Source organism: Falco peregrinus, chromosome 7 (genome assembly GCF_023634155.1).
Source record: "Falco peregrinus isolate bFalPer1 chromosome 7, bFalPer1.pri, whole genome shotgun sequence".
Taxonomy (NCBI): Eukaryota; Metazoa; Chordata; class Aves; order Falconiformes; family Falconidae; genus Falco; species Falco peregrinus.
Window position 1 is genome coordinate 54,783,158 of NC_073727.1, and position 23,647 is coordinate 54,806,804.

The window sequence follows — 23,647 nt, forward strand, 5'->3', positions numbered from 1 at the left end:
ACGACATGTACCATGAAAGGAAATACCACTGCATTCATTGCAAATTTGCTGCCTGGTAATTTCATTGAGCGCCTCCAAGTTTCTGTCTGCTGAGAAATGATCATTCAGACTCTCCATTCTGCTGCCTCTTTCCGAAATCTCTTTTGACTTTGTATATTAAAGTTACATGGTAATCACTAAGTTTTCTACCTCAGTATTCTATGAAACAGCCGTGAAAATGAAGGTAGGTCCCTGCACCAGTAAAGCTGAAACATCCCTCTTTCTAGCACTCCAGGCTTACAGTTAGAGATTAGAAAAGATACAGGTGGCAGCTGCCCATTACAGGATCTAGAGGAGTAAGGCCCTCAGCCTGTGTTGGGTTTACATGATATTGCCAATAAATGACACAAGAAACTGTCTTGAAGGACAACATCACAATTGCGCAGAGCAGCATCACCACCAGCAGTGCATTCTCTATGAGCAACCAAAAGGGTTTTCTCTTAGAGTGCATTTCCCTACTGCATTGCTTCCTCAAGCAACAGAAGTTGATTTATGCAAAATCCAGTAAAAGATTTTTCACCTGTGTAAGTTTGTCAGTAAGCTTAAAGTACTCCAAAAACTCACTAGAGACCTGAATGTGTAGGCATCGGTCAAATAAAGAACAAAAGACAAAAGTATATACAATGAAAATTGTGTTTTGAGACCCCTGTGGTATGGTTGAATGTCAACGTCAAATTGCTTTTACAAGCTTCAAAATAAACGTGAGAGCATGGGGTGAGAGGTATGAGAAAGGAAGGTCAGATGAAGTTACAATTTTTTTTGTCAGATTAACTTTTTTATTTTGTACTTCTACATGACCCTGTCATATCAAAGTTAATTGTATTCCAAGGTAAACCAAGAAAGCATTAATAGCTGAGAGATTTGATTTTGCTCATTAAATAGAATAATTTTAAACACTGTTATAGAAAATAAATTCATCTCATACACTTAAGTTCTTTTATTTTTGATTCTCTTGTAAGTTAAAACCATACTTCTCAGCACTTGTAAATTCTCCTGTCCCCAACAGAAATTGAATACAATGTTTTTAACAGATCACCTTATTTCTAAAGAAAGTATTTAAGCACACCGAAAACTCTTTGCAACTGAGTGAAGATACTGCATGAACACCATGGGCATGGGAAGCAGCTGCATTTTGTCCTAAGCTATCCTTTATCAGCCGGGGCCAGAACTGCACCCATAAGTAATTTAAAAGCAGTAAGAAGAGAGAGCAAAACGTGTGACTTGAAGATAAACGCTAGACTTGGTTTATCTGAGGAACAATGACAATGTAGCTAATGAGGAGCAGCTTTTGAGTTGGCTTTTCTTTCGGTGTAGAATTAGTACTGGTGATATTTTTCTGCTCTGTGGGTGACTGTACAACCGCCTCTTAAAGAGGGGAGTGTGACAGTCACAGGTGGCATCCCAGGGCCCTCATACCCAGTACCTTGAGGACCACTTTCGGGTTTCTTCACATCAGCCCACCTGAGAGAAGGAAGCAAGAGGGACCGGGTTTGGGTGCAGACACCTAGAGAAGGCACAGAGCCCCTCAGCTTGCATTACCGGCAGCAGGAGGAATACGTTGGGAAAGCACCGACCCTGCAGGGGAAGCATTTAGATTCTCTCTCATTCGCGACACTCATCTGGAAGTCAGGAGCTGAGGAGAGCGAACGCCTCCCGCCGCCCGCACCCCTCCGCCCCGACGGGAAGAGGAAAACGAACGAGCTTTCCCGGCCACCGGAGCGGACAGGGATATAGCGCGTTCGAGGGAAAACTCCAGTCGCGCTGAGCTTCTCGGGGAGAGAGGAGCGGGTGGGCGGTAAGCAGGTGGCAGCTCTATCAGGTACCTCGCTGAAATCGGCTGCCCCGCGCACAACGCTGCAGCGCCAGGTGCAGGCTGCCCCCAGCCGCCTTCCCCGAGACCCCCCGGCAACGGAGGCCGGCCGGGACCGCCCCGCACGCACGGGACCCCAGCCCCGCTCTCGTCCCAGGGCTGTGGCCGAGAGCCTCCGAGAGCCCGTCGACGGCCGCTTTTCCCCCTCCCCAGCCCCTTACCTGCTGCTCCGCCGGGCGCTCCGGGGTGTCCTTTGCAGCCCCCGCCATGACAAAGCGGCCAGCCCACCCCCGTCCGACACCTGCGTGCCCGGGGCGGGGAGGCGGAGGGAAGGAGCGGCAGGGCGGGAGGCGTCCTCCCCCCGGCTCACGCAGCGCCCTGGGAGGGCAAAGGCGCTGCTCGCTGCCCTCCGGGCCCGGGAAGAGGTATTCCCCGCCAGAGGAGCCCCCGAGGCCGGCATCGCCGAGCCCACTGCGCCGCCCCCTCGCCCTCCGTGCCACCTCCACCGTGGGCGAGGAGTGGGGCAGCGGCCGGCGGCGGGAGCAGCAGCACCGCCCCGGCCGCCGCGTTCCGTGAGGTAAATGCCGGGCTCTGCTGCTCGCTAACCCGCCCGAGCGCCCGCCCCGCCGCTCCCCTCAGAGGCGCTGGCGGCCGCCGCTCCCGCCGCGAGGTGCCCAGCCGTCGGGCGGTTTCTGGGGCTGTTTCCACCTGAAGTCTAAAACCACCAGCTCTATCCTTTTGTAGGGTTTTCGGATGTGTATGAATTTATAGCCACGGCAGCCATGCGTCAACTGGACGTGAGATCACCCAGAAACCGCACCTGACCCGGGAAGGGCTGCTGCCCGCAGGCCCTGGGGCTCACGCCGTTACTGGGGCAGTACAAGTTCACCACCCCGCTCTGCCCACAGGACGCCGACCTCGCAAACATGCTCTGCCTGCATCAGAGAGGAAAAAAAATCAATTAAAAATTACATTTTGAAGTATGAACTCTTTCAGCAGTGAGACAGCCTGGGAGAAGAGGTTTTCAACAAACCAACAGACACACGGGGACTCTGTGATCCGCTTGTCTTGTGAAGAGGATGACAAATCTATAGGCACAGGGCTTCCTGGCTCGACTGATTCAAAGAGCTCTGCTATCGACAGGGTCACCCGGTGAGTATTTGACAGCCACTGCAAACTACCAAGTACTGATATGCAAATCCTGTGCAACCTCATTTTGCAGGAATAATTATCACAAATTTGCAAAATTCTGAAAGAGTAAGGCATCAAAAATTTTCCTTAAAAACAGACCAACACAAAACTGGAATTGTGGCCTTAATGTGCCTTGTTGAAAACTCTGAAGCTTCCAGGCTCCAAGAAATCCTTAAAGGCTGAGGCCAGATGGGCTTCAAAATAGGGGTGGACTGCTCAGTCCCTTAGCCCCAATACATAATTTGTTCTAAAATACTGAGCTAGATAACAAGGTATGTATGTAATGTTAAAATTCAGCATTTAAGTTCTTCATTTTCTCTTCACACAACAGCTTCGTAACATGTAAAATCTTTGTTGTTTGTTCTTTTCTAGGCTATTTAAATTTTGCTGTAAACTATGTTAATGTACAGGCTTTACTCAAACCAGTGAAGGCTTGTGAAGAAACAATGAATAACTGATAGTATTTGTGTGTTTCACAAGCTCAAGCATTGACAAGCTAGTTTTACTGTTTGTCCAATGCACAACAGCTGTCTACAGCACTGAGCATGAGATTAAGCCACTCAGACACTACAGGTAGCTAATCAGTCTTTACAAATTGACCGAAAGCTGCTAGATTTAGGAAAGCCCTGTATTCATTCCAAAGATTTTCTCCAAATTAGTAAGTTATCCAATCCACAATTTATTGCCTTTTGTAAAGGCACTTTCTAGTCTAACATGGGATTAGTGCAGTCAGCATCACTCCTGACTTTTTAAAGGTTTGTTCTCATTTTGTAGTTAAGAATGTGACACTTTCAAACTGCACATACACACTCAGGTACACCAAAGCTACAGCGAGAAACAGCTGATAAAGAACAATAGATAGCCATAGAGAATCAAGCTGTCCAGCCTCTTAAAATACTGGTAGCAGACATGAAACATTGAAATACTAAAGCACAGACTCATAGAATGGTTTGGGTTAGAAGGAACCGTAAAGATTATCTGGTTCCAAACCCCCAGCCACAGGTAGGGACACTTCCCACTAGACTAGGTTGCTCAAAGCCTCATCCAGCTCCTTTCCAAAACAGTGACCTTTTGAAAACAAGCAAAATGGATCTACATACCTTACAATTTGACACACACACCCCTTCAATTTCCATCTATTTTACACTATTTCTTCAAATTTCTAGGCTGCAAATGCAGGAATAGTATACTGCTACTTTGATGTTCCATGCACATTTTAGACAAGAACAACTGAGCTTACAATCAAGCATGTGTGGTTTTCTAATAATTAGTTTTACATTAAGACAAATTCAAAAGCATCAATTAATAAAATTCACTGTTCAGGAAGCTCTGCAAACCAAGGATTGGGTCTGTGTCTGTAGGTGACATTTCAGTTTTACTAGTGGATTAGTCCGCACATGTCTTCCTACTACTAGAGATCTGACAGGCTTTTCATATAACAGTAGAGGAGACAGTGCAAAAACAAAAATTTAGTTGTATAATTTTCTACATAAACATAAATGACAGTAGCACACCTGAATAGCACTGAAGACTGTTAACTGCATAGTTTTCATGGATTTCCTTGCTGAATAGGTATTTGTGCAGTTGACTTTCATTTCACTGCCCTCAAACATACCAGGAGAGATGCTAAAGCAAAACAGTTTTACACCCCTGGGAATGAAATAAGTGCATCCCTAGTTTGAAGTAACATCATTTTTAGATATAATTCAAGTCACTCCAAGTCATTTTCTACTTAGAACAAACCCAGGAAATCCCAAATCCATCTTTCATCTAACCACGCAAAAAGTAGTACAATGCCAGCAATCATCCATTTGCGTAGGTAGCACAGTCAGCACTCACTGAAGGCCCCAGGAAGTCTTCCATTCACAAACCCACATGCTACTTATCAAACACAGTACAAAATATTTAGTCTTTATGCTGATGTCTCCTCTAGCAAAACATGGAATAGACAGCTACAAATTTTACGCCTCAAGTACATGAGTAGCAAAATAAAAGATCTGGATGGAAATGGGGTAGAGGGGGATGTGGTAACCTCAGTTTTCAAATAAGGATTTTCAACACCTTCAAAATTTGGCCACATGCAGTTAGCGTCTCAATCAGCTGGCCAGTTCAGGACAGATGCAGATATATAGTACAAAAACAACTGTGTCCCTCTAAGCCCCTATTCCTGTATGGTAGGCTCCAGAGAAGCTGAAGTGTTTGTGTGACGAGGCTAAAAGTGGATCTCTATCCTAATGAGCTAGGTAGTTTAACATCACCCTATCTGTAAGACACTCGTAGCAGCACAAGAGAGGCAGAAACCACTTCAACCATTGGTAATAACAAGTAACAAAGAGCTTACTTAGAGGCACTTCATACAGTATGCACCAGACTACCTCATTTCTATCTTCTCACACATGCCCCTACCACTATGTGAAGACTTGATAGAACACCACCCTGCAGATCTTGTGATAAAAGTTAAAACCTGAAGATACGGATATTGAAGATTTTCAAGTTATTAGAGTTCAAATGCGAGCTTCCCTGCAGCATCTGTTGCCTAAAAGTTACTGTGAGAAGAATGCAAACTACAGCAGCTTACACTGAAATGTAAGTGAAACCAATCAGTTCAGTTTCACTTTAGTCCAAAGTGCAAAACTAAATAATATTTTCCCTTAAAAGGTGCTATCAGTAGTAATTAAGTCTCAGAGAACTGTTCTGCCTAAATACACTCATTAAAGAACTAAGAAGCTTTCTACTTAGGGAAATTCTAAGGATGACCTGTTGTACAGTTATCTCTGCTACATTATATAACCAGGATCTGACCATCAGATTTAGTTGAAAATACTTCTATCATACCAGACGATAGCACATATTTTGCTCTAAGAGCACAGTATGTAAGGATGAGAGTGCATCCACATATTGCTGGTTAGATTTTTGGTTTTGTCTAGTTCCATGTGTATGCAGTTTTTGGCCAGTTAAAAGCTAATTTGATCTTGTACTTTTGATAGCATTTTTTTGCTCATTCTTGAGCTGTCCATTAGGTGTAGCAGCAGTTTTATAGTCATTGTCAGGTGCTTTTATCACTAGGAGTCTGAAAGGTTCAGTTGTTTTCTGAAGTCTCTGAACAACAACAGCATTTTGCAACTTTGCTTCCCCTAGTGTGAGCGTCTCATCTTGCAGCTCCCGAAACGGCAGTGAAGTCGTCAGTGTGAAGGGAACACCTCCTTCTGATCCTTGATACTTTGTTATGAAGTCTCTGACATGGCTTATTCTGAGAAGAAAAAAGAAAATGGCGTTAGAGCGCTCCAGTCCCAACACAGACCATATGCACAACACACATAGCCACCACAGCAGAATGAGACACCCATTTCATGTGATAGCCGATGGTGTAATAATGGAGGAATGCAGAAGGGGCAGTATCCTAAAGTGCCTCGTCCACTTGGGAGGCAAGGACCAAGGTTTGCATGCTCCAAGAGCATTCCTAAAGGAAAAAAGGATGAATATCTTATTCTGCACACTCAAATGCTTTGCTATGGCTCAAATGGTAGTTACACAAGCCTACCATTTCTTAACCAGCTGGTGGAGCTCTTACCTGAGGTTTCTGTAGCCAAGACGTATATGAAAGATACCTTCAGTGTGTGGTACATATAGCAGAACCATAATAATAAAGAAAAGAGTTTGCAAAAATTGTCTAGGTATCTTGTGAGCTAACTGGGTCTAAATATAGTCCCCTTCTACCAAAGCAGGTGCAGCAGCAAATTCATTACAGATTCAAGCTGCCTGTTACGGTGTGAAGAGCCTTGCAACAAGTGACCAAGACAGGTTTTACTGTGGAAGAACCAGGATTGACCAATTTAATAAGAAAATTAAGATGACAGGATACATCTATACCAGCAAAACAAACATATTGTCAATGTCCATTCTCTGATCCCGAGGCCATCTGGTAGACTCTAGCTACTGGCAAATGATTAAACTCATCCTTTCTCTGCCCCTTTAACAGGGTAGCCCATGGGGTCTACTGCCTCCTACAAACGGTCCACAACTTGAACTAACACCTGAACCAAGCCTAGATATTGAGAAAGTGCTAGCTGGCTTGGGGGAAAGCCATCCTAACAGTTTAGCAGCACAGATAATGACGTTTCCACACCTTAGCCATACTTAGTAGGACAGATATAGACAGCATCTAATTCCTGTGCACACAGGCCCCAATGAGGAGACAGTGCTTGGTCTTATAAACCTAAAGCCTGAAAAACCTCAAGCAGGAATAAATTTTTGGTTTGACATTTACAGGTGTCTACATGAACTGTATCGAAGTTCATTGGGTCCCAAGAGCAACTCAGGCAATTAGCCACCAGCTAACCACTTTAACATGAACAAGTTCCTTCCCAGGCTCTATACTCAATGCTCCAGGGTCGCAATGACTTTGCAACTGCTCAACAAGGGACACAACTCTATTCAAGACACAGCTATGTGTGCTATTCCTACAGCACTGCTTTGCTAGTTGCTTCACACTCATGTCTCCTCCATTCCCCATACTGCAGTGTTACAGCACTACCTGCACTTTTGCTCCAGTGCTATAACTTCAATCTTTCATCAGTAATCAAGTCATATCTAAAGTAGTAGTTACTGTGGCACACACATTGCTCTGTCTGCAAAAGGGTAAAAGTGATCAATTTGCCCAGACATTGCAATATATAAACTATAGGTAGATAACCTGCAGCATAATTAACAAATAATTGACTGTTACTGCTTCTCTACTGAAAGGAGTGCTACACATGCAATTATAATGCTTAAGGGCATGTACTTTAAAATTATTTCCTCCTATTTCTTATTACATCATATACAAATACTGTATACAGCACAAACATGCTGGTCTTGTGGCAAGAGGTTATATTATGATTGAATAGTCATTGCAAACCACTTCAAAAAGAGCATCACATCGGCAAGGCTGTTGTTCTGCTTATCTCAAACTTTTTTTTCCCCCTCCAAAAGCACTTAGCAGCTATTCAAACTGCCATTTACCACGAAGACAACAAGCTTCTAAATATACTTAAATGTGTGAAACCTGGAATAATTAAGATATTAAGCCCTCCAATTAAATATTTATAACTAAAATAGCAATTGACCCTTCAGCAGTACATCACAACAGTATTTCAGTTCATACCTCAGGCCACTAACAGAAATAAATTAGGTCGAGTTCAAGGAAAAAGTTACAGTCATTAACCCTCAACTGCTGAGCTTTTCTGCTGACCAGCAGTGTCAGAGATGTACACAGTTTATCCTGACAGCAGCCTGGGTTGTATTAAATCTATGATCACTTTAAATTGCTTCACAGAGAAGCACAGGCAACATATCCTTTTCATATGATACGACTATATCGTTTGGAGTAATTTATCAAATTACAAATTTGAGAAACGTCTCCAACAACAACAGTTCTACAATTTAAACATTTAATCCTACTTTCTCAAAGCTTCTGCAAATATATCTGCTGTGCTGACACCTTCTGACATCAACCCCATTTATAAGCCACTTTGGGAACTGGAAGTTTTACTAACTAAAAATTGAACACATGGGATGTATTCTATTCTGCCCACACTGACATGGCAGGTGATGCACCTCCCCTGCCTAGTGTGCTGACTCTGGCCCACCTAGGGTGGAGCCTGAGAAACCTGAGTCACATCCACCAGCTCCCAGGTGCGGTGCTGCCAATGTCCAATGACCAGCAGGCTTTTTACTAAGAAATTTGCTCCACATGTAGTCCTTTTGTGAGATGCCTGTCATCTTAAAAGCCGTTTCCTCTAGCAATGAGCAATGCATACACCTGAACTTCCACTGACCTACAACGAACTACTACAGTTTCCTCAGATTTTCATTTATGCTCAGTTATGTCCTGGCTATTAACATCAGTTCACACTCCTCTTATGCTCCTCTCTTGTCAGCTGAAAGATTTCTCAAAATTTGAAAGGAGGTTTTCTAAACACAGCTGAACAGCAGTCCGGTATTAAGTGACTTGAGAAGGTAGATTAGTCACAGAACGTGGAGACTTACCATGTGTACAGGCACGAGACAAATAGTTCAGATGCAAATACATATGACAGAGATAAAAATAAATCTTACCTGTGAGAAACATTAAACTTTTGAATTATCCTTTCCCCATCAGCTAACCAGATCTGGACATTAGTGATAGGCTCCGTATCATTTAAGGGCACTAAAGGCAGGTGTCTTTTGTTGTCAGGTCCTTCATGATCATCTCTTACTTTAGAGATTATCCTTGGAGTAGCACTGAAAAGAAAAGCCATAAGAGGTTGCTTTTTGTGCAAATGTGTAAGCTTGAACTTCCCTCCAGACCTCTGCTTCCAGAGCTTTCTGCCCTGTATCAGGGTGCACTGATGCCTTATTTTTTTAACAAATACAGGAATACTGACATAAATGTCACCTGGTTTTTTTTTTTAACTGTATGCCAATACGTTCACTTGAAGACTTCAACATGCTAAAGAACCAGTTTACTCATGTTAAACATTTTTATAAGACAGAAGTGAACTTAAATATCAGAGGATTAAATACAAATACACAAGAGATGAAACAGTCTAAAGATTCCTCATGCATTTTTTGCACTCTAATTACACAGGTGAAACTTTAAGGGGTTTAAGTATTGAATTTGCATACTCAATCTTAATTTTCACCATAATGTGATTACAGTAATTCAATTTAACTGAATGTTGTTGCCTTGATTTAGACCCCAGGATCATCTATCACAGAAACTGACTTCATGTGAAAATGCAGGCTGATGCACACAGCACTTGGATTTTGTTTTTTTCTAAGGCACTTTCAACAGCTGACCCTACCATAAGGGCAAAGATCCATAAAATGACTTGACAGAATACAGGGACTTCAGTCCAAGTGCGTGGTCTTAAAAAAAAAATAATTACTGGCAAAATTTTTTATTCTGCAAAAATGTCTAGACCTTAGTGCTTCTTTCAATACTAAGCTTGTTCAGTATGCACTGTTTAAGTCATCATAAGGCCTGATCCAATGGGTACATCCTCATCTCATGTGAGTATAACCAGATGTTCACTTGCAAAACAATAGCAGTGATTTAAGGAGTTACCATTTCTTCTCTGAGCTCAGCTGTGGTCACTGACTACATGAACACTTCATGGTGGTTTGCCAAAAAGCTTTCTCTTTGCACAGAAAATTTATGAGTTACTGTTTCTTGAGAGAGAAGCTGGTAACCAATCGCCATAGAACAACAGCCTTAACAATACTACATCTGCTTTGCAGACAAACCCCATCTTGCACCCTTATGTTCTTGTACCTGTCAGTTCAATCATAAAACAGAAAAGTCACAGACAATTTATTACTAAAACAAAGATGGCTAATGACTTAATATATTCAGGTTAATAAAGTTAAGAGTCTTGGGCTCAAGCCCTTCTCAGTCTGAGGTATTTCAAAAACTCTTTATCACCCTCTGTTAGTTAAGTGCCCCAACTTCTAGGCTATCAGCCGGTAGAGGCACTTTTTATTTCTTCCATTGAAACTCTGCAAAAAGAATCAGAATCAAGGACTCTCATTCCCAAGTGAGTGATAAGAGATGTTCACTGCAACTGGAGACAGATGAGGGGCACAGAACTGACTGTTTTGCATTACACAGAAGTCAGCTGGGGAACAAGAACTCGGCACCAACAAATTCCAAGAGACACATCTGTAAAACATACTGGTAATCCACATACAGGTGAATTAACTATCATCCACCTGCCTCTGCCGGCTTACTTCTCTCACACCCAGCTTGACCTCAATGCCCTCCAGATCTGGAAAAAAAGCTGGAGCACCAGCAAGATAATGTTAAACAGTCTGGGGAGCAGAGAAAAAAAAGCAAAAGTTCAAGTCATACTTTGGCAATGATCAGCTTTTGCTGTCTACTCCATCAGTGGCGTTCAGTTCCAGGTTCAGCCACTAAACTGTAAGAGCTCATGTGTGAGTTGGCTGTTTCCAGTACAGCGGCGCCTGGACAGGCAGCCAACTGTGCAGCTGCCAGGCATCTTGTTTGAGCCTGGGCTGAACTACCTTTTAGCCCACCACTCACAGCCGTAGTTCAGACAACTATCTCAAATGGATACAGATTTTGGTGTCATTCTCAAACCAGCTTCCCTCATGGTCACATCTTTGAATTTGTGGCAGGCACTGGAGCTGATTCTTTCAACAGCAACTATGTATGAAACTGAAGCCAACGTGTTAAGTGAAGCTGTGAGAGAAAGATCTATATTCACCAAGATGTAAAGCACTTCTGTACTTAACTTTGCTCTTGTAGAACTGACAGATAAAGCCATCTAGTGGTGGGAGCTTTGGCTAAAGCCACAAACCAATCATCTATGTCTGTTACTATCCTGAGATCAAAGCATTATCACTCCTTCTAAAGGCTTATTCCTTTTATAAGATTATCAAAAGAAGATGTAAACTAAAGATCGAAGAGGCCTAAGAGCCTCACGTCAATTTTCTGAAAAGAAAAGACCCCATGAGTTCGATATTATGCCTTACCCTGAGTAATGGTTAAGAAGCTTGACACACAATGTTTTACCCTAATGAGGTTATAGAGCAAGCCCACTTTGCTACAAGGGATTTCAGTCAATAGTTTAATTAACATGCTTCTGAGGTAGTCTTTAAAATGCATTGATAAGCTTAATAGAAAAGTGAGGTTGCAAATTTTGTTATAATCCCAAACTATTAAATGCAGCTGAACTGTGGTAGATCAAACAGAATATATCCATTAGTTACATAGGTTCATAAGGTATATTGGAAAAGTCTGATAAGTTTCATTTGTTTCTCCTGTACAACAAAAAGGGAAAGGATCAAGCTCATCTGAGTTACATCAAAAAACACATCATTTCTAGTTCCTACATTTTTCTCTAAGAAAATTTTTTAATGAGCGACTCAGCAAGACTGATTCATAATGGTTGATCCGCCACCTAACTCATCCATCTGGGAACACTGACAGAAAATCTGTAATTATTAAAAAAAAATGTTTATTTGATAAGCTAGAAGTTTAGCTGAAGTAAACTATTCACTCATTTGTCTCTCTCATTTCTGATTAAGCACACAAATACAACTGTGGAAAAGTTCTATAGCTTAAAGCTTGTTACAGGTCTCAGAAAGCACTACTATTTCCCCACAAAGTTTTCTGCTGAAAAAGTAGCATATGCATGCAATGGACATTTATTAACATCAGGAAGTGAGCACTACTTTATGCAGTAAAAGCACTTATGGCTCATGTTTCCAATATCAGCAAAAATAATTACTTGTTTTTAAAGAAAAGGCTCCGATAGCATAGCACTGAATAGACTAGCAAGAGTAAGGGGAAAAAAACACCAAGGCATTTTATCTAGTTCATAAAGAAAAAAAATGCTAAGCAAGTTGTTGGATGTCTCAGTGTACAAGACCAATCAGCCAAAATTCACAGAAAAGCTGTTTCCGGAACTGAAGTCGCCTATTAGGAAGCAAGATCATTACTTGCTGTAGGAATGACAGAGCACGACAAGCAACTGAACAACCATTTAGCACTAGTTAGCAGCAGAAACCCAGCATGCTAAAGGCCTTTTTTGCTTTCGCTATATACAGGTCTACTTGTAGATAAGGTTAAGTTCTTGACCTTTGTTTGCTCAGGATTTCAGTACTAGCAAAAGCAAGCCTTGCAGCAGCTCATCCATCTCTCAAGGGAAGATTTTGCCTATTGACCGTATCTACTCAAGCATGCAGCAAATGAATGGACTGTACTACAGCAATGGATGAAACTGATAAAACAGGTACTTGCTTCTCTGAGGCAGCCTGGAACTATTCATCCTTTACCACAATCAGTTTTTACTCTGTACCTTATTATCTTCATCCCTTGCCCCATCAATTCCTACCCAGGTCATGCTTTCCCTCAGCACAGGCATTAACAGCAAGCCCCTTCCACTTAATCATAGAATTGTTTAGTTTGGAAAAGACTCGTAAGATCATTGAGTCCAACAGTTACCCCTAACACTGCCAAGTCCACCTCTAAACCAAGTCCCTAAGTGCCTCATTCACACGTCTTTTAAATACCTTCAGGGATAGTGACTCTCATTCGACAACCCCTTCAGGGAAGGAATGTTTCCCAATAGCCCATCTAAACCTCCCCTGGGCAACTTGAGGCCATTTCCTCTTGTCCTATCGGGAAGAGAGACCAACACCCACCTTGCTACAATCAAAACAAAGCAGTTCACCTAAGGTTTCACCACAGTCTACTAACCCCAGTCAGCAGGTCACCAAGCAGTCCCATCTGTGAAGGCCTCCAGTCACTGAATATGTACTGTTCCCTAGGCTGAGGTCTGCTTTAACAGGCAAATACAAAAGTCTTACACAACAGGGATACGTGAAGCAGGTAATTTGACTGGAGTAAGCAAAAGTCACAGGCATCAAATACATGAACTCCTGGCCTGCTCCTCTACAACAGCCTTCCAAAATACAATACTGTTTGGTTGTAAATCAAGTCCAGCTTTAGCTCTGGCATTAGTGGCTGACAGCCTCCAACCACACGAGAGTCACAGAGTAAAGGAAAGAGGATTATTGTAACACACTAAAATTTCTTACTGCCATAAATACACGGTTCAATACAGAGGAATTTTAAGAGAATGCAAAATAACCTCTTCTTCAGTTTCCTTTACGGGACTGTCAGACTCCCTCTTCTCACACCAAGTATTGCACATACAGCTTCAAAAGAGAAGAGAGCCTTTCAGCTAGAAACAGTTCTGTTAATATTGAAACCTAAAACAAAGACAACCAACGAGAACACAGCCAGTAGGTTGTGGGAGCCAGTTATCCCCCATGCAGCACTCAGACACACCTAAATCCTGCATTCAGATTTGGTACCCAAGATAAAAGAAAGATGTCAATAAACTGGAACAAGTTCCATGGAGGGCCACCAAGATGGCTGTGGGCTGCATCACTTGCCCTGTGAGGAGAGGCTGGAGGAGAGGCACCTGGTTCAGCCTGTGGCAGAGACTGTGTTGGTACTAGGTACCTAGTAGCAGCCTGCCAGGGCCTACAGGAGGTCATCAGAAGGAGCGAGCCAGGCTCTTCATGGTGGACATAAATCAAAATAAAAGGCATTCAGACTGGATAGAAGGAAAATTTTCTTTCCCATGATGACAGTCAAGCACTGAAACAGGTCGTGCAGCTTCCACTTTTGCAGGATTTCAAGGCCTGAGGGCAACCTCATCTGTCCCCACAGCTGACCCTGCCTGGAGCAGGAACCTGGATTAGAGCACTCCAGAGGTCACTTCCAACCTGAATTACAAGATCTTTTACCATAGGTACAGTTCTCCTCAGCTACTCAACCACAGATCATGTCAGACAACTCACCTTCCTAATCTGTAACCGTGTCCAGAAAAGGGTTGAAACATTGGCTTTTTTGATAACAAATACACCTTATCCTTTTTATCTTCCACTTTCACGTCTATCTCCTCTTTATCAAAAGCTTTTCGTAGCTCAAAAGGCAGATCCCTTGAGAAAAAAAAAAAAGTCAGAAAAAGAACTCCTATACTATCTTCAGTATACAGAATAATGATTAAAACATCTTCTATGTCTATCTTTCCAGAGATGATGCTTTAAAAAAACCCAAAAACCATCACAAGTATATACCAAAAATTAAGTGCATGACATACAAACAAGTTCAAGTTCCTGATCTGCAAATTAACTAGAAAATGAACAATAAAAAAATACTCCATCATCATGCAAGTTTTTGAATAATGTTCAAATTTACTCAGCAGTTACCACTCCAAAGCACATGGTGTGTAGGAAGTTCAGTATTGCCATACATTGCTGCAAAAGGTTCAATTATTTTACCCACACAGTTAAACAAGAAGAAAAAAAAAGACAATTGGCTTTTAAAGAGAAAGAACTGAATTTAGATGCACAGTGTTTAATTACAAATAAACACAAATCTCAGCTTTTAAAAATTAGATCATCACTAATAGCTACACTCTTTAGTGCAGCAACATCACACTGAAAACACTTTATTTGCATTAAGCAGAACACAACAATGCCTTTGTCTATGAGCTCTGATACAGATACTACATTTTTGGGTGGTGGGGCTCAGCTGGCACTGGGGCTGTACTAAGTGCTTCTCTACCATCAACGATTATGCAGGAACCATCTTGTAATTAGCATCTTCACAAGGAAACAGTGGAAGAGAGGTGGCAAACTTTTGATGCATGCACACAAAGAAAGCAAAAGGCTTTAAACAGTGTGGTTAATTGCTATTACAACTAACAGCCATGGTGACAGCCATAGAGGAGAAATATAGTGTAAAATTAGCATTTTTGATGGGCTAGTGAAGTATGGAAAAGAAAACAAAATGCAATTGGCTTAGTACTTTCACATACTTGAAAAATAATTATTAAATTATATTCTCCTCTCCATTTGTTTGGGGTGAGGAAACAGACCACAAATTAAAGGCTCAAAATTACACTGGTTTGTACCGGCAACCTCCTTTTTTAAAGCAACGCTGCAAAACACTAAACAGAAATCAGGATAGCATGCTAATTTTTGACAGCGGGATAAAAGTAAGATTGCTATATACACACAAATGACTGAAATAGCAAGTTTGTAGTAGGAAAAATGAAATTTAAGACCAATCAATTTCTTGATGTTACATGGAGCAACTATGCCCATTTAAAGCTTTTCATCAATAAAAAGAAAACAAAGACAAAAACCCCCAGAAATACTCAACCACTTGTGTGCCAAGTTCATTAGTCAAAGTACCATTTGATCAGTGGCTCTTACTAGCCACTGATTTATTCTTTATTTCATTGTGCACCTGCTGTGCACCCTACCAACACTCGCTTTTATCTATTTCATCAGCAACTGTACAACTACTGCAACTGAAACCTACATTAAACCTGTTGACGCTAAAACAGCCATTAGCACTGCAGGATCTGAGGCAGGCAGTGGCCTACGCTCCTACTGGGATACTGCAGTGCAGCAAAGCCAAGCAGCTACGCAAAATATTTAGAGCACAAGCTAAGTGCTATCCAAAGCACATTAACTCAGGCTGATTAAGAACACAAAACTCACTCACCCTTTTTTAATGGAGTCCAAGAACTGCTGGTTTGCAGCGTCGCTGTAGCTCCTAAGTTCACCATCATTTACTGTAAACCCATTTTTCCAAAGTTTAATGATTACATCAACCTATAAAGTAAGAACAATTTTCATTATAACACTGATGTAAAACCAGTTTGGTCTACCCAGAGTACCCTAGAATTGTAAATCGTCCACTGCATGGACTAAAAATACCGAGAGAAGGCTCACTATAATCTCTTTTGGCCCTGTGCCAACAGGCAGAGCAACTGCAAAGGATAAGTGACATTTCTAAGTATCTTTTGTCAATCAGGGTTAGAAATAAACCTTCCCCCAATCATTTTGCTTTCCTAGGTCAAAAACACTCCTTCAATTCATCAAGGAAAAAAAAAAAAAAAAAAAGCTGGAAGATCCCAGCTAGCTGCAACTCTTCAAAAGCTAATTTGAGAGCACACATGCCTGGTGTTGGAACATCAACTACCGGAACAGTCCAGCTGGGGATTTATTAGGGTAAAACTTTGTTCTGATCATTCAGGACTATTTTCTGAAAGGCATCAAGATAATGCATGTAGAAGCCTTTCACTCAGGAAATGTGGTAAGCATCAGAAAATTTACTTTCAGACAGCCACACATTCGTGTTATCCTGGAATTCCTAGGTATATCCAAAACCTTGGTGTTAGGGGAATGAAAAAATAAATTCTCAGTAATTAATTAACTCTGCAAGAGAACATGTACCACTTCAAGTTGTAACCTTCACACTGTTCACTGAAATCTCTCCAACTTTAACACAGATATATTTGGGATTGCATTTTCATATTTATGCATCACACCATTTAAGGAAACATTTGATCATCCAGGTCTGATCCCTGAAATAACATTTTCTCAACAGGTACTTGGCCACATGTGAGGTATATGCAGCATACACACATGCAGAATTCACCTCAGCTGGAAATCTGTTTGAACCAAGCTTGATAGTACTTGAAAATTATTTTTTTCCTCTTTTTTGCAGTTTGATTTGTTAGAAGATGACTGCTACACAAATACACAGCATGTGCAAACTGCTGAATAAAATTCCTTCTCTTTTGGTTTGGTAATCTGTCAAAAAGGTATATAGCACTCAGCAAGATTAGATTCCTTTAAGAAGTCTTGTGTCTCATGACACCAATGCATACAGAAGGAGTTCTCATCACAGGAAGGTTCCTCTACAGTAAGCCAGTATGCAAGTTTAACATGGACTAATTATTCCACACCAGCTTCCCATTTAGACATTGACACAAGTACTGCCACAGAACAGTATTTCAGAACTGCAATTTAAGGTATTGCTCCTGACACTCCTTTTTCTCCCAGGCTCAGCTGGGGATGCATGAATGTAATTTCAAGCAACGCTCACTCCAAATTTCTCCTTGACATCTTTGTACTACATGGCCTTTTTTCCAGCTCCTTAAGAGTCTTTGTAGAGTACCAGAAAGACATGAAAAGGACAGAAGCACTGATATAACACACCCATACTAAACAGCCTGCTACTACTATAACTATTTAAATGAAAGCAAACAGGAAAAAAAATATTGGGCTATGCGTCTGCATAAAAAGACTGCAACTCTTTAAACAACTTCTTAGGTTTACTAATCAAGAAGAAGTGCATTAGCCAATGCCAGGGTAAGTCCTAGAACAACAAGCACAGAGGCACAGGCCTGGCTGACTAAGAGATGGGACGCTGTTCCCACTGCTGTCTGAATTCTGTGTATGGTTTACTTACAGATGTACTGGATAAGACTGCCAGACTTCGTGCATTTGTTTTCCAGAGTACTCCTGGAGTGATATTATGTCAAAACACGAGTATTTTTTTTTACCACCTACCTGGTTCTTGACTGTAGTTGGGGGCATACATATAGCACCAACCTTCTGAGCTTCTTCAAAAAGGTTATCTACAAAGTAGTCACAGTTTTGCTCTGTACCATTCAAAATCTGATCATCGGTTCCTGATTTACACATCCTGTAGAATAAAGACATAAGTAAATACGATGCCTTTGAATGCAGTAGAAGACAAGCAGCTACCCCAGAAGTTCAGTACCAAGAGGTGTAAAGAGCATTTGGTTGTTACAAAACATCAGGCCAGCTTTGCCTTTTTAGAAGCTTCTTACAAATCTCCAACTGCTACATTGGACTTCAGAAGCACAAGTTAAAGAATAACAAAAGAAAAGGTGAATTCATCTATGCAGGAGCTTCTAAACTTGGTATCAGAACAAGGAAGGCAAATTAGCTAATTCATTCTTCTAGTTCAGCCCATCAAACATTTTAATTGCACACCAATGACAGGCCTTCCTTAAAGCATTTCCATGATACTGACTTGGGTGACTGACTTCGCCATAAGAAAACACATACAATAAAATTGCCCTAGGATTTACTCTACCACCACTTCTTGAACCTCCCCATTCCCAGCACCATCACAGAACCACCATTACTGTCTTTGAAAGTATATTACAGAAACTCAAGAACGACTGACAAACCACTTGAGCACACTGAAGAAATACAACAGAAGGCTTCAACATTGTGGAGATTGCCAGAGTATTAAAAAAGATGCATCAACCACATCTTTTTATAGAACATTGTATATGTGACAGGTGTTTCTGTTAGATTTTCACCCATCAAAATGCAGAAATATGCAACCTGAATGAGTATCTTTCAGTTTAGGTTCTTTGCATAGTAAGAGGATTATGCAGCTTTTGGTAAACATTGCAGGAGTTATTCCTATTGGAGACTCAGACAAGTCTATTTTAAGCAATTCAGAAAAAAACCAAAACATCCCAGCTCTTGAAAAATACCCAGTTTTACATAAAACTCTGCATTGAATTCAAGAGCAGTAATGCTTACTTGAATATTAATTAGATACATTTGCATAAAAAGGAATTGTTTGCAGTGCATCTATACAACACTAAGAATCCCTACAGATTAACATCTTCAAACAAAAGAAAAACTCATCATTAAAGAAGAAATTTCAAAAGTATGCTGTCCCCATTACAGTTTTCTAATAGAACATAAGAAACTTGAAGCATTAATCCAAGTATTCACTAAGCTTTACCTTGGAAACATAACTGGAAAACCAAATACCTCCATATCAAACGTAGAGGTGCACAGTGAGTTAGCAATTTGTAAAGCTGCCTTTCTATTTTAAATAAAAGTATTTATGCAGCTTCTTGCATCTATGAAACATTTCAGGTATGTGTAAAATCTTTTCGCAAAACAATTTTTTTTTTAAAGCAGTGTATGTGGGGCAGGTCAATACAGGAAAAAAAGTCAAATTTTTAAAATTTATGTTAACAAAGTTTGCAAAGTCATGACAGGAAGCACAAACAGCAAGAGGAAAGGAAAAGGAAAAAGGACAAGGGAGGATCTGACACCTACCATTCTTTCTTTACAGTTTTGATATTGTCCATGTCTTTCATTCTGGTGCTTCGCCTAATTATGAAAAGAAGAGGGTTTTAAAAAAAAAGATCAAAACAACAAAAAAAACCACAATCAGACAAAGTGCCCACCACACCTTGCCTCTTTTTGTCACTGAAATGCTCTTTATAGTTTTTCCCGTGTTAACAGTACATTTAACCAGAAACCTCAACCTCCCCCCCACCAAGTCTCCAGATGGTTCTTTGTTTTCCTGCAGTTTCTAATTTAATGACACACGAACCATGCATCAGTTTCACATGTTCTAAAGGAAGATTAGTTTTTCATAAATATACAAAATAAACTCCACCATAACAATGCAAATTGAAAATTTCCATACTTATGCTAAGCAAGGAAAAAAATATCACATTCCTTTTCTGAGTGGCACGATGTAAACTCACCTGACTTTTGTCACAGCACTATGAGATTATTGCAGAAAAACTGCACTGCCACTGCAGGCACTCTAACGACCTTCACCTTAATAGCATGCATTATCAAAAGGTTTGTCAGGTTCCTCTTCCTACCTTACTTCAACATATTGGTGCAGCATCCCAGAAACCGTGAATTAACATTTCTCGTCTATCATTTAGCTGGACAGAAAATCCTGGATTTGCAAGTTCTTTATATACTACAGGATTAGTCTGCTGAGTCAGAAGAAATGAAGAATACCACACTGATCTCATTACGCTCATCTCTGAGCTCTCTGAAAAGTTACAGAAAGTCACAAAAAGCCAGACACTCCCCAAAAACACCCTTAAAAAACCATAAAATCACTCTAAAATCAGACAAGTCCCCAGGAGAAAAGAATTTTTAAGTTGCAATTGTGTTTAAAGAGTTATTCCTGAAGTCCAGTGGGTGCGGGTTTCACAGATGTTGCGCTGCTCCTGGCCTGTTTGGGACCAAGTCATGACACTGTGTACGGCTTTTAGAGAGCATCAACCTAAGTACTGACAGCCACCATACTCCTGAAGAAATGGTATGCACAGCAAGACTAAAATAAATTTTAAGTGGTCTTGACATGTAATTTAACAAAAGATGGAGGGGTTCAGGGGAAACAACATTCACTGCAACACTAACAAAAAACCCCAGTTATTCAGTACTAATTCACGTTCCTCAGGAGATTGATATTAGTATTCTTGCATCTTGAAATTTAAATCCTTGTGAGACATGCTCTGTAGAAATGTATATAACCTTTCTGAAAATCCCCATAATGACCAAAAAGATTCAGTCAATATGTTGGTAACAGGTTTTAAAACTTAGGCAGCCTTCAAATTAACTGCTGCTATTATGCATTAGGTCAAAACATTACACTTAACACACCTTTGACATGTCACACAAGATGCAGTACAGTCTTCGTCCCCCGCCTCCCGAAATGTTCTGCCCAGACATTATATATATCTCAGACACGCCTGTGCTGGTACCTTATGACCTTGTTCGTGTATCTGATTGCTGTTCTTGGAACTTTGTACCTCTACTTGGAAAATGTGAACTTTCAGGATCAAGTAAGTATAGCATATTTAAAAATGCTTAAAAAAATAGTTTTTCAAACTTGTCCAAAATTACATTTTAACATGCTTTAGCACAAAGTAATTTTTTGTGTTTTCTGTTAATGCAATTATCTTCTAATCTCTCGCTATTCAATGGATTGCTCCCCAAAGCAACAAGAGCCACCTCCAGCCATCTGCTTTTGTTGGTTCTCTGTGACTTGTCATCAGCGCTGTTGAAAAGAGACAGACAATGAAGCAGCTCTTCAAATTAATTCTTTTGCTACATTAGGCTGGCCTCAAACGTGCGTGAATATTATTCAAAACTGGTCAGCTGTGAAAGTCGCTGTTCCTTCTGAAGTACAACAGCAATTAAACTTAGAAAGCATGTTTGCGTTAATACATCAAGGTGAAGAAATCGGCTTATACAGCATATTGATGTTTATTGTGACCAAAAAAGCTATTAGGAGACAGTCAGCAGACTGCGCTGCCAGCACCGTAGCCCAGCAAGCCAGCCCGACCGGCACAGCCCACCGCTCCCGCCGGCCAGCCCTCGGTGTACCTCGGTGACCGCCTGGGTGCACGGGTTTTGCGTCCGTGATAAACACGGAGCCGAACCTCCACCTCCGGAAATTAAATGTGAAGCAGAGGCAGAAGCCGCAGCTGCCCGCAGCTCACCACAGCCACATCCAGCAACTGCGGCAGGATGCTCCCGGCCCTGCCCGGCCGCTCCTGCCCCCCCGCCCCCAGCGCTGCCCCCGGCCCCCTCAGGCAAGCAGCTCTCACCTACACAGCCACAGCCACGGGAGCTGCAGCCGGTATTTTTGTGCTCGAAACTGTCGAGCCCACGCAGCCAATTCCTTGAACGCAAGAAAAACAAAACAAAAACTACCTTGGATGCTCTCCTCGCGCTGGTGGGCTGCAACACGCGAGGCAGCCCGCACAGCCCCCCCGCCACGCCAGCCTGCCTCACTGACTCTGGCTGAAAGTATAAACTTCTCAAGCTCAGCACGCTTCACAGCACTCTCGCTGCACCGCGCGCAAATCGCGACCGAAACCTGTACCGTGCCGTCCAACAAAGAAACAGGCAGCCACAGAGAAACGGCGGGCGTGCATTAAAAGCGAGATGAGCATCAAACCTCATGGCCTGAGCATGACCGACGGGCTCAGGCAGGAGGCACAGCGCACACGGCGTCCCGCCGGCCGGCCAGCAGGGCTGCGCGCTGGGAGAAACCGCGACCCCCGCGGGGCCCCGCCGCCACACACGGCTCGCGCCGGGCTGCACCGCGGCGCGCTGGGCAGCCGCTGAGGTATTTTTAGAGACGATGAGACAATATCGTGAGCCAGGCGGGGGGAAGCGCCCCGGGGTACCCGGGAGAGGGGCCGGGCGGGGCCACGAACCCCGCCCCCCCCCGGCGCCCTGCCCCGAGGTCCGCCTCACGCTGCCGGCCCGCTCCACGCGGGACTGGACCCCGGGCCGCCGGCGGGGCAGAGCGGGGCGGGGCGAGGCGCGGCGCGGCGCCCGGGGGGAGGCTCAGGCCGCCCTCCCCCTCAGGACAGCCCCAGGCACGGCCGCAGGCAAAGTTGAAGGCCCGATACGGAGCTGAGGGAGCGCCGGCGCGGCGGAACGCGCTCCCCCGGCCCGGCCTCTCCCACAGCAACTCACCCCGCCGCCGCCGCAGCGCCGGCAGCACGACACCGGCCTCCCCGCCGCGCCAACTCGGCAGTGTCCCGCGGCCCAGCGCGCAGGCGCGGCCGCCGGCGGCCAGGGCACCCGCTGCCCCCGCCCGGACGGGGCGAGGCGGGGCGGGGCGAGGGGCAGGGCCCACCCCCGCTACCCAGGGGTGGGGCCTGGGCCGCCGTGGCCGGGGCGGCGTGAGGGGGCGGATTGTGCCGCGCCGCGAGTGGCGCTCCGTGGGGTTGCGCAGCTTCCCCAGGGGCTGTCCCGCTCTGCCCTCTCGGGAGAGACGGGGGCTGGCGGGCCTTACGGTCCGGTGCCTCCGCCTGAAGGGGCCGGGCCCCCGCGTCCCGCTGCGGCTCTTCCTCTGAGGCGGGGGGCAAAGTGCCCCGGGCAGGGACGTGGTGCGGCGCGGCAGCCGTAGCGGGTGTCATGCGTGGGGGCTGCTGCCCTCGGAGGGGCGGGTGAGCTCTGCCAAGCCGCCGCGTTTGGCTGCGGAGGCAGATTTCGCCTCCCGACTGAAGAACAAAGCGGCGGTTGGCAGGGCTTGTGCGCGCAGCGGACAGGCGGCGGCGGGCCGCGGGCGGCCGCGGTGGCGGAGATCGGGTCCGGTGTGGCGGCCGGGCCGCGGCTGCCCCCGGCTCCTTTGTCTCTCCAGGCCCCCGCGGAGGACAGTAACAGCCGCACACTGAACCCTGTGGAGATAAAGAATGCCTCATTACGCTGGAAGGGCCAGTTAAGGGCCAGAGTTGACATACTCCAAAAGGAGCTCTGCCGAGGCCTTACGCTGCGGACAAAAGAGCGGCGGGGGGGCTGCGAAGCATAGTCCCGGGGGTGCGGCGGGGAGGGGCGGGGGGCGGGACCCTGGGGGCGCGGAGGCGTTAGCGGCGGGCGGCGGGCCGACCAGGCCCCGGGAGCTCGGACCGCCAACGCCAC

At 43.7% G+C, this 23,647-nt stretch overlaps 2 protein-coding genes and 1 long non-coding RNA gene across 10 annotated transcripts in view; 1 reads left to right on the top strand and 2 right to left on the bottom strand.

The window, feature by feature from the left end:
• MFSD2B (MFSD2 lysolipid transporter B, sphingolipid) overlaps positions 1-2,599 on the bottom strand; it is a 38,258-nt gene extending 35,659 nt beyond the window's left edge. For both annotated transcript variants that reach the window (XM_055809628.1, XM_005230894.4), the window contains exon 1: positions 2,071-2,599. In XM_055809628.1, the coding sequence (XP_055665603.1) occupies positions 2,071-2,118 (48 nt within the window). In that variant the 5' untranslated portion in view covers positions 2,119-2,599. The remainder of the gene's footprint in view (positions 1-2,070) is intronic.
• On the top strand, positions 1,513-6,258 carry LOC129784856 (uncharacterized). Of its 2 annotated transcripts, none has more exons than XR_008747993.1 (3): positions 1,513-1,858; positions 2,594-3,001; positions 6,179-6,258. It is a non-coding gene; the product is annotated as an uncharacterized LOC129784856 (long non-coding RNA). The 2 variants fall into 2 exon arrangements; XR_008747994.1 differs by having other exon boundaries at positions 1,513-1,834.
• Positions 4,931-22,846, bottom strand: UBXN2A (UBX domain protein 2A). 6 transcript variants are annotated; one of them, XM_055809624.1, is made up of 7 exons: positions 22,700-22,844; positions 19,514-19,567; positions 17,969-18,104; positions 16,113-16,222; positions 14,396-14,536; positions 9,137-9,301; positions 4,931-6,290 (listed from the first exon to the last, which is right to left on the bottom strand). In XM_055809624.1, exons 2-7 carry the CDS (start codon positions 19,552-19,554, stop codon positions 6,002-6,004), a joined length of 882 nt encoding a protein of 293 aa, XP_055665599.1. In that variant the 5' UTR covers positions 19,555-19,567; positions 22,700-22,844; the 3' UTR covers positions 4,931-6,001. The 6 variants fall into 6 exon arrangements, with proteins under 6 accessions (XP_055665599.1, XP_027633310.1, XP_027633311.1 ...); XM_027777509.2 differs by lacking the exon at positions 22,700-22,844 and adding an exon at positions 22,173-22,653; XM_027777510.2 differs by lacking the exon at positions 22,700-22,844 and adding an exon at positions 21,926-22,166.
• Positions 22,847-23,647: the final 801 nt, after the last annotated feature.